At 37.8% G+C, this 11,840-nt stretch overlaps 1 protein-coding gene across 3 annotated transcripts; it reads right to left on the bottom strand.

Annotated features, from left to right (window-relative positions):
- Positions 1-768: 768 nt before the first annotated feature.
- LOC122361674 (interactor protein for cytohesin exchange factors 1-like) lies at positions 769-11,705 on the bottom strand. 3 transcript variants are annotated; one of them, XM_043262520.1, is made up of 12 exons: positions 11,012-11,704; positions 10,570-10,585; positions 7,793-10,427; positions 7,630-7,669; positions 7,356-7,525; positions 5,753-5,826; positions 5,528-5,599; positions 4,684-4,745; positions 4,488-4,606; positions 3,627-3,972; positions 3,248-3,444; positions 769-1,566 (listed from the first exon to the last, which is right to left on the bottom strand). In XM_043262520.1, exons 3-12 carry the CDS (start codon positions 7,892-7,894, stop codon positions 1,384-1,386), a joined length of 1,365 nt encoding a protein of 454 aa, XP_043118455.1. In that variant the 5' UTR covers positions 7,895-10,427; positions 10,570-10,585; positions 11,012-11,704; the 3' UTR covers positions 769-1,383. The 3 variants fall into 3 exon arrangements, with proteins under 3 accessions (XP_043118455.1, XP_043118456.1, XP_043118454.1); XM_043262521.1 differs by having other exon boundaries at positions 7,793-7,846; positions 11,012-11,033; XM_043262519.1 differs by lacking the exon at positions 10,570-10,585 and having other exon boundaries at positions 7,793-7,846; positions 11,012-11,705.
- Positions 11,706-11,840: the final 135 nt, after the last annotated feature.

Genomic DNA, 11,840 nt, shown 5'->3' with positions numbered 1-11,840 from the left:
GTGTTCTCAAGCTACCACCAGTGTACAGCATCCACTTGGAGAGAGATAGAGCCAATCAATGGACGGGGGTTATTAGGAGGCCAGTGGAGGGAATCTGTTTGTGATGTGTGTCATTGTATTATTAATGACCACAAAGAGTCAGGACTTCAGTTTAATGTCTCATCTGGATTTTTGCTATGCAGTTACGACGTATGGAGTGTAGATTGTTGTAGAAAATGTAATTTAAAGCAGTTTAGGTCAGCGACCTTAGCAACTTGAGGAACAAAACTCCAGAACGGTCTAGCAGCCAGACAAAGGGAGCCAGTGGGCAAGCCTTGGCCAGGGAATGCTAACAAGACTCAACAAGACAATCAAGCTAAAAACTAAGCCTAAAAGAACAAAAAAGTGCAGCGAGAAAAAAGAGACCCTTGTTCTTTCGAATAGGTTTCGCTGTAATTTGATATCACTGACCATTTTGAGACAACACTGACAAGACTATGAGGGCAGAAGCCTGACACACAGACACTTAGCTTCAGACTTTGATTCCATCCAGTTTGAGGATATCAAACATATTTGATATTTTTAGATGATTTTAGAAGTCTGGTAGCGTACAATGGCCAGTTTTTCCTTTATGACTGTTTACAAAACCAGTAAGAGTAGTGATTTAACATCTCTGAAACCAAGCGTGATGTCTGCACCTTAGCCTAAACCTTAAAGTTAAAGCAAGATCAGCTTTCAGGATCAGGATCACCCCTATTGATTAAAAGTACAGTTTACCCAGCCCTAGTATAGATATGACCTCTTTGTTATTTATTGTGCGTAAATGATTGATATGGAGCAGCAATTTGATGATTTTATGTTAAAGCTAGTAAGGAGCTAGTTACTTAGTACATCAATAGTCTAAATATGACAGTAATGCACATTATTTATACTATGAACAGTGTTGACATTTGTCATTCAGAGCAGTTGCATCATACTTTTAATCAATAAATATATCTAAACAGATGCATTTACAATAATAAAAACATAGCAAGCTATACAGACTGCACATAATCAGCATTTTAGTTTACTAGGTTTGCACTGAATGCAGAAAAAAAAGAAGAAAATGACATAGGCTATTACCAAACATGTTTAGTTTTCTAATATGATTCAAAAGAATGTGTTTTCACATAAGTAATATGCCACAGGTATCCAAGAGAAACAAGGATTTTAAAACAACCTATTAGTAACAGACCGATAAAAAAAATACAAAAAAATAAAAATAAATAGACGAACGATAGCAAGTGAAAGTAACAACAGGCTTAGATAAATTCTCTTCATTCCTTCGTCAAGACCAGATTTGAAAACTCTCAGTTTCTGCAGTGCTTGTGTTGCGGTGTGTACTCTTTCGGGGTGCATGCACATCTATGTTGAGGGATGCACAGCTGAGGCACTAGAGGCGTTCGAGGGCTCAGTCTGCAGGGGGTAGTTCACAATGGTCTCCTGCAGCAGAACGGCGTTGATCTCTTTCCACTCCCTGAATTTACTTCCAGTGAGAGCGGAGTCTGCCAGCACCTGCTCCAAAGTCAGCAGATCTGCTTCTTTAGCCTAAAAAAACAAAGAGATTTTTATTTAATCTAGACAAGTAAAGTTTGTGAACAAACTTTGAGGTCTGACCTATTTAGAAATAGCTTGCGGTTTGAAGGTTTTCATTTAGAGAAGTCTGACGTTTAAACAAGATTGAGTCGGATGATAGCTAGCAAGTTACTAGCATGATTTAGCATGTCGCTAGCATGTTTCTAGCCAGATTAGAATGTCACTAGCAGGTTTTTAGCATGATTAGAATGCTAATAGCATGATGGTGGCATGATTAGTAAGTTACTAGTGTGTTGCTAGCAGATAGATAAGTCTGAATGAGTTTAACTCTTTGTTTTGTGTTCAGATTCCTGTTACACTATTGAGGTTTCGGAGCAAAAAAGGACCCATGCTCAAAATATTGCTTATAAATCATCAAATATCGGATTCAATCTTTTTGTCTGCTTGTGTCTGGCCATTTTTGACAAGTGAGACTTTGTGCAAACTTCTTAATTTAACAATAAAGCATACTATTGTGAGAAACAGTGAACATTTTTTTATATATATATATATTTTTTTTTATCTCATATTGAGGAAATTTAGAAAATAATTTTTTCACTCAATAAATATATAATTAACTCATGCAGTGAATGCATTGTCCAGTTTATCTACTTAAACACCTTCAAACTTAAATAAATGTAAATCATGTTTTACTCATTTTCAAACAGGGCCCACGGGTACAATGTACACTGGATCCCCTTCTCCCAATATATTTAAGACGTCATAAAGAAGCTCCCAAGACGAAAAGAGGGTGCTAAGAGGTAAAAATCTGGCAGGGGTCAGTATTCAGCCGCACTTCTACATTAGAGCATCAAAACCAGCAGTGCCAACAAGCAATCTGAAGATATTTAACAAAAACAAAATACTCAAATTATTTTTTTTTCACTGTAAAAATTTCAAATGTGACAATGACAGACATCCCACGCTTCTCCTGCATGTTGTTAGCAGCTCTCTCTTGCACTGAAATTGCATACAACGTTCTGGAAATCAAGTGAGCAAGAGAGAGCTGGTCCCAGCTGGTAAACGTGCGTTTTGAAGGTGTCTCAACTGACCAATTTCCTCTCGTTTCACAGGAGTGCAGCGCACAAACACTATTGCATGACCAGTTTACGAGCAAACAACTGAAGATGAGAAGAGAGGGCAGCTGTGATTCTTCCACAGGCTTTTGGACTATAGCAGAAAATAAGCTCTGTGTTCAATCATAGTTCATGAAACGTACACGTTTTGTCTATCAAGATAATCTTCATAAAAAATATAAGTCTTATACGTTTTGAAGCCTAAATAAGAGCGCCAGAACAAAGCTAAACCTAGGCTATAAATGTTTTTCAAACGTGTTCAGTGAATAGGATTAGTATCCTTTTCATATACATCGATTTGCAAGAGGTGATAACATGTAAACTGTGAAGAATTAACAAAATCAAAATATCTAAAACAAAATAGTCATCAACATTAAGCCTCTTGTGCGAGAAACAAGATGTCTAAATAACCTGAGTGGTATTGTCATTATTTAGCTGCTAGGTAACTGAACACAGAATGTGTGGCAACTCTAGTGGATATGTTTTTTTAATGAGCAGTACTAGTAAGTGCATTGGGTTTTCGTTGTAAAAAGAATACTGAGAGAATTCGTTGGAAAAGGTTTAACTGAACGTCTAACCTTTAGAGTGCTGTTGAGGGTTCTGATGAGATGTATCTTCTCATTGAGTGTCTGGTTTTTGCAACGCTTTATAAAGGAGGCTCGTAATTCCCATTTTGAAGATGGTTTCCGCTCACCCGTTGGAGACAAACTTGCTCTTTTCAAATGTAAGTACAACCTTTCCATCTCATCATCAGTTCCTTCCTGTCCGTCTAGAACTATTGAAACAATTATACATTTTATAGCAAGGCTTATGTTTAACCTGTTTTTTTTGTATTATTATTATTGATAGACCTGTAACAAATAATTCTAATATACTTTAAATTGATCAGCAGTCATGCTGAACAATGTAATTCCCTAGCATAAAACCGCTGTTAAAATGATCCCCTAGTTTGCTTACTTTCAGGTCTGGTGTTATTTGAGATCAGCTGCGCTTCTGGTTCTTCTGGCTCTGCAGATATTGGCCTAGTTGATGTGCTAGAAGAGCATCCAAGGGGATCTTGAGATGTGGCTTCACTGCGTTGTGACGTTTCCATTATTGCGGTGCTTACTGTATGGACCACAGCTGAGCAGACCACGGTTTCGCCAGAAGTAGGGTTTGACTGGGAGACAAGGTCCAGCCAAGACCGTCTATGCTTTGCCAGGGAAGAGACAGAGCTGTGGGAAGTCATTGTACTGACGGGGGAGGAGAGGGTTCCCGTGGCTTCGCTAGGAGCAGGGGAGGAATATGGAGGAGGAAGGCTTCCCTAAATGGGGAAGATACCGCAGAATGAGGGCAGGATAATGGCATACTGGTACTGGTAAGATACATCTGGTGAAAATGTGTACAAAATTTCGAACATAGTTCTTCTAGTTCAGGGGTTTTCAACTTTCCTTCAGATATTAGCTCCAGACCTAATCAAACACACTTGAACAAGCTAATGTAAACTAGAACGTTACAGGCAGGTGCTCAAGATTGGAGCTAGATTCTGTAGGAAAGTGGATCTTGAGGGCCAGGGCTAAGAGCACCAGTTATAGATCATAGTGACTTTGTTTTATAAAGCTCCCTTTTCATTCTTACAGTAGTCATGGATCACACCAAACTCATTGTCAGATGAGACAGCTACCTGCTCAGAGAAGCAGGCCCTAAACTGGCAGCCATCTTCTCTTGCTGTGTGAATGCAGTCAATGAAAAACCAGAAACTTGAGGTTTGCAAATAATGTTCGGACAGACCTTTGGCAAGAGAGCAAGACCATATACACTGTGCATCTGTGAACTTGCCTGGTGTGTAGTCGCTGATGGACCATTGAGACTTGCTAAAGCTTGGGTCTGGTGCTCAGAGTATGGCGGTGGTGGTGTGTCAGTGGACTCCTCATGATCACTGGCCTCACTGTAGCATTCTGAGGAGAACAATAAAGATGCAAAAAATAAATACAAACATTTTTCTTACACTAGTACACTAACTCACGCAACTTACCAGCTGTATGAACCTCTGTGGGTTCATACTGAATAGATGCCAAACCAAGTTTATTCAACCATCTGGAATCACAAAACATCAGAACATTTTACCAACAATTTCAAATAGGACTGTGAAAATTAACTGCTTCAAGCTGTATTTTTTGCATGGCGCTGAATGCGGTCTGGCCATCTTTGGAAAATAAAGAACAAAAAAATAAGACTGAAGGGGGTGATCTGTTTATCGAGGGATCGTACTTCTCAGCCTAAACTATCTGGAAAAGCTTATACCACAGTTCTGGAAAGGAAAACGTCCAGTTGGTATAATGTGGATATTCGAGACTTACTGAAATGGTTTGAAAACTAGTGTGAAGCAGTGGGGCACCTCCAAATCTGAGGACCGACCCTCACATATGATCATGAACTTTATGTAATGACCAATAGAACAAGATAGTAAGTAGAAGTGACTGAAAAGCTGCCCCATCATAAGAGACTTGATTAGAGGGAATAGGTTTTATATTTTAATCTGGAATCGTTTATGTGATGTGATGACTCTGGAAAGCACTTTGGTCAATGGCAGTTTTAAATGTGCCATAGAAATACATTTGTAGTGTATTGTATTACATCACATTACATAATTGTGAGACATTTACAACAATGGCCAAATCCAATAATTACACATTTGATTGCTTTGTTTTGTTTTGTTCTATTTTGTTTTCTCTTAAAAAAGGAAATAAATTTGTTAATCTATTTCAGCAGCTTATACAAACCACTGCTTTGACTACTTTAAAATTTTTAATGTTTCTAAAAGGAATAGAAAAATGTTTTGCTTTTATTTTGTCAGAATGAGATGTCGGTGGACTTACAAGTTCATGTCCTCATTGCTGTCTGCTGCAAAGTAAAACATCATGACCTTGGGATGACATGCTTTGATAGCGCTGTGGGAAAAAAAAGGAATGTGAAGGGTCGTACATTTGAAAAAAAAAGAATCAATTATCATAAAGAGGACTGTATTCTATAATTAATAACTAATAATAAAAAAAAAACAGCTTTGTAAAAACAGGATCAACAGGAATTTAAATAACACTTACTATTTTTTCTTACATTCTGTAGCCCTGTCAATGACAAAATCTGTCAAATTTATGAAGCCTTCTGCTTTTTCAGCCTGAGGAAACACAAAAACAATCAAAGTTGTCGCACATTACATGTATGTATGTAGAGTGTATATATACTGTGCAAAAGTTTTAGGCAGGTGTGAAAAATGCTGTAAACGAATGCTTTCAGAAAAATAAATAATGATTGTTTTTTTTGTCAATTTACAAAATTCTAAGCGAGTGAGCAAAAGATAAATCTAAATCAAATTAATATTTAGTGTTACTACCATTTGGCTTCAAACCATCATCAATTCTTATAGATACACTTGCACGAAGTCAGGGATTTTGTAGGATTATAGTCTGGTGTATTATCAACAAATTACAACAAACAAGTGCTAATGATCATCAGTGTCACACGTATGTTGAAACCAAGTCATGAACTGAAACAGAAACAGCTGTGTAGGAGGCTTAATACTGAGTGAGGAACAGCCAAACTCTGCTTCCAAAGTCAGGTTGTGAAAGACAGTTTCATGTCATGGCAAGATTGAGCACAGCAACAAGACACAAGGTACTGCATCAATAAGGTCTCTCCCAGAGAAAGATTTCAGAACAGATTGGGGTTTTAAGATGTGCTGTTCAAGCCCTTTTGAATAAGCACAAAGAAACAGGCAACGTTGAGGATCGTAGACGCAGTGGGCGGCCAAGGAAACTTAGTGCAGCAGATGAAAGACACATCAAGCTTATTACCCTTCGAAATCGGAAAATGTCTGGCAGAACTGGCAGAAACCAGTGGGACCCAGGTACACTCATCTACTGTCCGGAGAAGTCTGGCCAGAAGTGGTCTTCATGGACCAAAAAGTTGCAGCCAAAAAGCCATCCTCCGGTGTGGGAACAAGGCCAAGCGACTCAAGTATGCACGAAAACATAAGAATTGGGGTTGAGAAAAATGGCAGCAGGTGCTCTGGACTCTGGAATGAATGTCTGCAGGTGAAGCACTGAACAGTGAAGCAAGGTGGAGGTTCCTTGAATGTTTCTGTAAATGGAGTTGGAGATTTGGTCACGATTAATGGTGTTCTCAATGCTGAGAAATACAGGCAGATACAGTACTTATCCATCATGCAATACCATCAGGGAGGCGTATGATTGGCCCCAAATTTATTCTGCAGCAGGACATGACCCCAAACATACAGCCAATGTCATTAAGAACCATCTTCAGCGTAACAAAGAACAAGAAGTACTGGAAGTGATGGCATGGCCCCCACAGAGCCCTGATCTCAATATCGAGTGTGTCTGGGATTACATGAAGAGACAGAAGGATGGGAGAAAGCCTACATCCACAGAAGATCTGTGGTTAGTTCTCCAAGATGTTTGGAATAATCTACCAGCCGAGTTCCTTCAAAAACTGTGTGCGAGTGTACCTAGAAGAATTGCTGCTGTTTTGAAGGCAAAGGGTGCCTTCAATCAATATTGATTTGATTTAGATATCTCTTTTGTTCATTCACTGCATTTTGTTCATTTATGAAAATAAAATATATATATATAATATTTATTATATATATATATATTCAACAGAAAACAGTAGTAGGTAGAAGGAACTCACCACTTGATTTGGGTACCAGTACAGAGAGGTTTTCTTTAACACGAACCAATACTTTTTCCACTTAATACCCAGAAATCCCTTCCCCTCTTTCTTCCTATAAAGCCAGCCCTGATGGTCCACTGGCTTCAGATCTTTCACCGAAACTCTCCTTCTGCTCATTCTTGGACTTCCTGTTACAAACATTTAAAAACCACAATAAAACCGAAATTGTGACACAGGAAAAACGCATTTCATTCAGATACACCTCAAGTTGTTTGTGCAATATGGCGCTAACCTCCACAATTTTTCTTCTTTGACTTCTGCCTGAGGGACACCTGAAGACAAATACATGAAATATGCTGGTATTATCGTGACCACACCATGTCTTTCCATTATGACTTCAAACTTTTACACTGCAGACAACAATATTTAATGTATAATAGATTCACAAGAATTACCGGATTGTACTCATCAGAAGCCACACGAGGCTCAAGAGAAATGGGAAAGGAGGCCTGGGGGGAAACCAAAGCAGACACAATCAAAGTGATTATTAGGGTCATTTTCAGTCAGGTTATTAATTTTACAGTGCTGTTCTTATATTTTGTAATGAACCTCAGACCTAATCCTGACTCTAAACTCACTACTGAATCAAAACAGACATTGCAAAGACCTCTTATCTCCAGCAAGTTGTCATTCACACAAGATCACGTGTGATCAATAGCAGGCGTCAATGGTAAAATGTCAATGGTTAATTCCCAATAGACAAAATCAACTCCTTCCCCAAATTGTTTGCTAATGTTTCTCTCAGACATATGTCACGACTGGAAGGAAAAAGGCAAAAACAGCTTCTCTTAGATGCTAAGGAGTTTACCTTATAGCAATCTAAGTCCAAGGTGTTACCTTATGTTACCCATTTCTAGTTAGTAGATAAGTACATTGTAAAGTAACTCTGCATTCTGTAAAGTTAAGCCACTGCTAAAATTAAGATATACATTATATGCTGAAATCACACTTACAATATTAAAGGGATAGGTCACCAAAACATGAAAAATTTGTCATTAATTACTCAACCTCATGTAAGAAAACCTGTAAGACCTTCATCATTGAAACACAAATTAAAGTACTTTTGATGAAATCTGAGACCTTCAAAGACAGCAAGGCTCCTACCACATTTAGGCCGCAGAAACGAAAGAACATTGACAAAATAGTCACATCACATCAGTCGCTCAATCGTAATTGTATTCAGGCATGACTCCTTGTTTACATTTGTGGCTTGAAACGATATTTCAAAAAACTTTATTTGTCCCCAAGGGGCAATTTTAAGACATATTGAGCAGCACAATAGAATACATTTTAAATACAAATAAATACACAATACAGTTTATGAATTAATTACAAACAAAATTACATTTTAGAGTTTAAAAGCAAAATAGATTTGGGAACAAAAGTAGCCCTCCTTCTCTGAGTTCTACAAACAGGACAACGTAATCGCCGCCCAGATGGAAGCCATTCAAATACTGGATGGAGAATATGTGAGGGATCCTTAATGATCTTATTTGCTAGCCTAAATATCTGCTGATCATATATACATGAGAGGGATCTAACAGGCAGGCCAATTATTCTAGAGCACACCGTAACAACACTCTGCAGCTGATTTCTGTTCTGTACACTAATAGAAGAAAACCAACAAGACAAAGAAAAAGTGACAATGCTCTCTATAAAAGAATAGTAAAAAGTCAGCATAATGTCTTTACAGACTCCAAATGAGCCAAGTTTCCTAAGGAGATACTGACGTTGATGGCACCTCCTAAGAATGTCCTCTGTATTGGTTGAAAATTTCAGTTGATTATCAAAAATAGTGCCCAAGTACTTGTATTCCTCGACTAACTCCACAGGCATACCATGAACGATATAGCTGTGGCTGGAAAAATGTCCACCTATTAGATTGTGTTTTATTAATGTCTACACCTACCCCAACCCTAAACCTACCTAAACATATAATGCAAATACAGTAATTATTGTTGTACAATGTGACAAAAATTATGTTATATTGATGTACGCAAACCCAGTAGATGCAGATGTACTCTTCTAGTCTTACTCCTTGTCTACGTGCCAAGGTACTCGTGTGCTACTCTTGATAATGGCCGAAGACAATAACTCGAGGGAGAAGAATCACTGGTTAAACGTTTTTTTGTCGACAGAAAGTATTCTCACTTCATAAAATTACGACGGTGATGTGACGTGAACTATTTTAGTGATGTTCTTCGTAGCTTTCTCGACTATAAGTGTGGTAGGACCCTTGCTATCTATGGAGGGTCAGAAAGCTTTCGGATTTCATCCTTAAAAATATTTTCATTGTGATCCGAAGATGAATGAAGGTCCTATGAGTTTGGAACGACACGAGGGTATCCCTTCAGGGAAATGCTTTAAATCACACATTGATGAAATATTCAAGTTAAAAAACTTTAGTCATATACCTAGTGTAATTCGTTGAGAATAAAATGATGTGACAGTGATTGAAAGCAACCCAACCTTTGAGGGTTGGATGAAAAAAAAAACAAAACAAAAAAAACACACGCGCTGAAAATCAAACAAGTTAATTACAGGCTGATTCACAATAGAAGTCAGTGTGTATGGCCTCCATGTGCCTATATGCGAAATGTCTAAGCATGCTCCTGATAAAAGGGTGGATGGTGTCTCCTGCCAGACCTGGAGAGTTCCTGCAGAGTCTGAGGTGCTACTAATAAAGCATCTTCAGATATTCTGATACTACATCCTGGACGTTCTCAATTGTACTCCGGTCCGGGGAACATGGGGCCAGTCAATGTCATCAATGCCTTAGTCATGCACCAGGAGGAACCCAGAGCCTAGGCTTCATGTATCTTCAACAAGTAAAGGTTTATTTTTCAGATCTGTGGACTGTCTGGAATCTTCGATTCTTCCTCGTCCCTTCCTCAGCTGTCTCTCAGCTTTGCAGACATTTAGTTTAACCTTTGTTTTTTTTATCTGATGGGGTGCGTGTCTTTTCAGCTACTGTCAAATCCATTCAGAGGGTCTCCAGTCAAAGGGTAGAACCATCTCATAGGTGATCCACTACAGTGTATGACCATAATCATTAAAACAAAAATGAAATATTAAATTCTTTAGAATGTCACAACCATATGCATATACTCCTGCTTTATTAAAAATATTCACAACAGAGGAACCAAGAAAAAAAGTAGAAGAGTTCACTGACCTAACCGAGACTGAAACTGAAGGAGGAAAAGACACAAAGTTAAACGAAACTTATTGCTCAATTTCCTCAAACTGCTCATGTTCCTCTTTTTGGTATGACAAAATGGCAGAAACATTTTCTACAGTGTAATGTAGACTTTTGTACGTATAATTTTAGAAAATAGTTGCCATAAACATGAGAAGACCCATACCTTTTTTAACTGAGAAATCATTAGCCATCATAAACAGTAATACAAGCTACAATCCATAAGTTTTATAAGGAACGGAAAATATGACTTGCTTGTCAAAATCTGTCTATTTATAAAAACATAAAAAAGGTTTAGAATTTGACTTTTTAGATGATTACTTTGAAGAGACATTTAAAGATTCAGCCTTAAGTTGATAACGCATTACAGTACATGTAGGTTATATAATAAAAAATATGAAAACATGATCTGTTTTACCTGCTCGCCAGACTTGGCCAGGTGGAGCGTCTGACCATCTGTTTTTATACTCTGAAATGGCATGTAACTGTCCTCCTACCACACTTGAAATTAAGTGGTCAAGCCCACAGCCAAATCATTTTAGAGAAAAAAAGGACTTCTGCTTACGCAATAAACATTTCAAAACATCCTCCACTTCTTATTCTACACAGACAGAACTGCAAACATGACCACATTAAAGCCGATTTTGTATTTCTATACACATTCAGCTGTAAACGAATGGCGTTCACGTGAAATAGACGTGAATGAATGAACCAAAATGCCTGCAAAAAGCACCCAATTATAGATTTTTTAATACGAGCGAGTGTAACGCAGCTCTAAGTGAATGAAAACACCTTGGAAAGTTTTTAACCTGAAAGTGCACAGTGTATAAACTTATTGTCCCTCAAAAGAAAGAGTCGACTCTGAATCATTAAAATGAGCCGTTTTTAAAAACGAGTCATCTTCGCGTCAAAATAAAACATTAGCATATTGCTACCCGCTAACTCATTATTAGCCACAACCTTCAACGTAGAAGAACATCTGAAGAACAGAACACAAGTCTCCTTCTCCATTGCTCTCCATTCTCAACAATTACTGTTTTTTCTTAAATCACTGAAATGTAAGCAAACCGAACAACTAGCAAAAACCCTGCAGAGTTATTAAATTGCCCGGGTTTCCAAAGGATGCTACATAAAAAAAGTGTTACATAAAAATCATTAAAACGTAAACATAAAATTAAAATAATACCAAGGTATAGCAACAAATAATAATGCTCTAAATGTAAACTAAAATATGTTGGAAATGCACA

The sequence above is a fragment of the Puntigrus tetrazona genome, chromosome 17 (genome assembly GCF_018831695.1).
Source record: "Puntigrus tetrazona isolate hp1 chromosome 17, ASM1883169v1, whole genome shotgun sequence".
NCBI lineage: Eukaryota > Metazoa > Chordata > Actinopteri > Cypriniformes > Cyprinidae > Puntigrus > Puntigrus tetrazona.
This window is presented reverse-complemented; position numbering and strand designations above follow the sequence as displayed.

Coding starts and splice junctions, on each gene's coding strand:
- LOC122361674 (XM_043262519.1), bottom strand. CDS start 11,074: ATGCCATTTCAGAGTATAAAAACAGATGGTCAGACGCTCCACCTGGCC. Junction 7,670..7,792: donor CTTCTGATGAGTACAATCCG/GTAATTCTTGTG, acceptor ATTTGTCTTCAG/GTGTCCCTCAGGCAGAAGTC. Junction 3,973..4,487: donor CATCAGCGACTACACACCAG/GCAAGTTCACAG, acceptor TTCCCCATTTAG/GGAAGCCTTCCTCCTCCATA.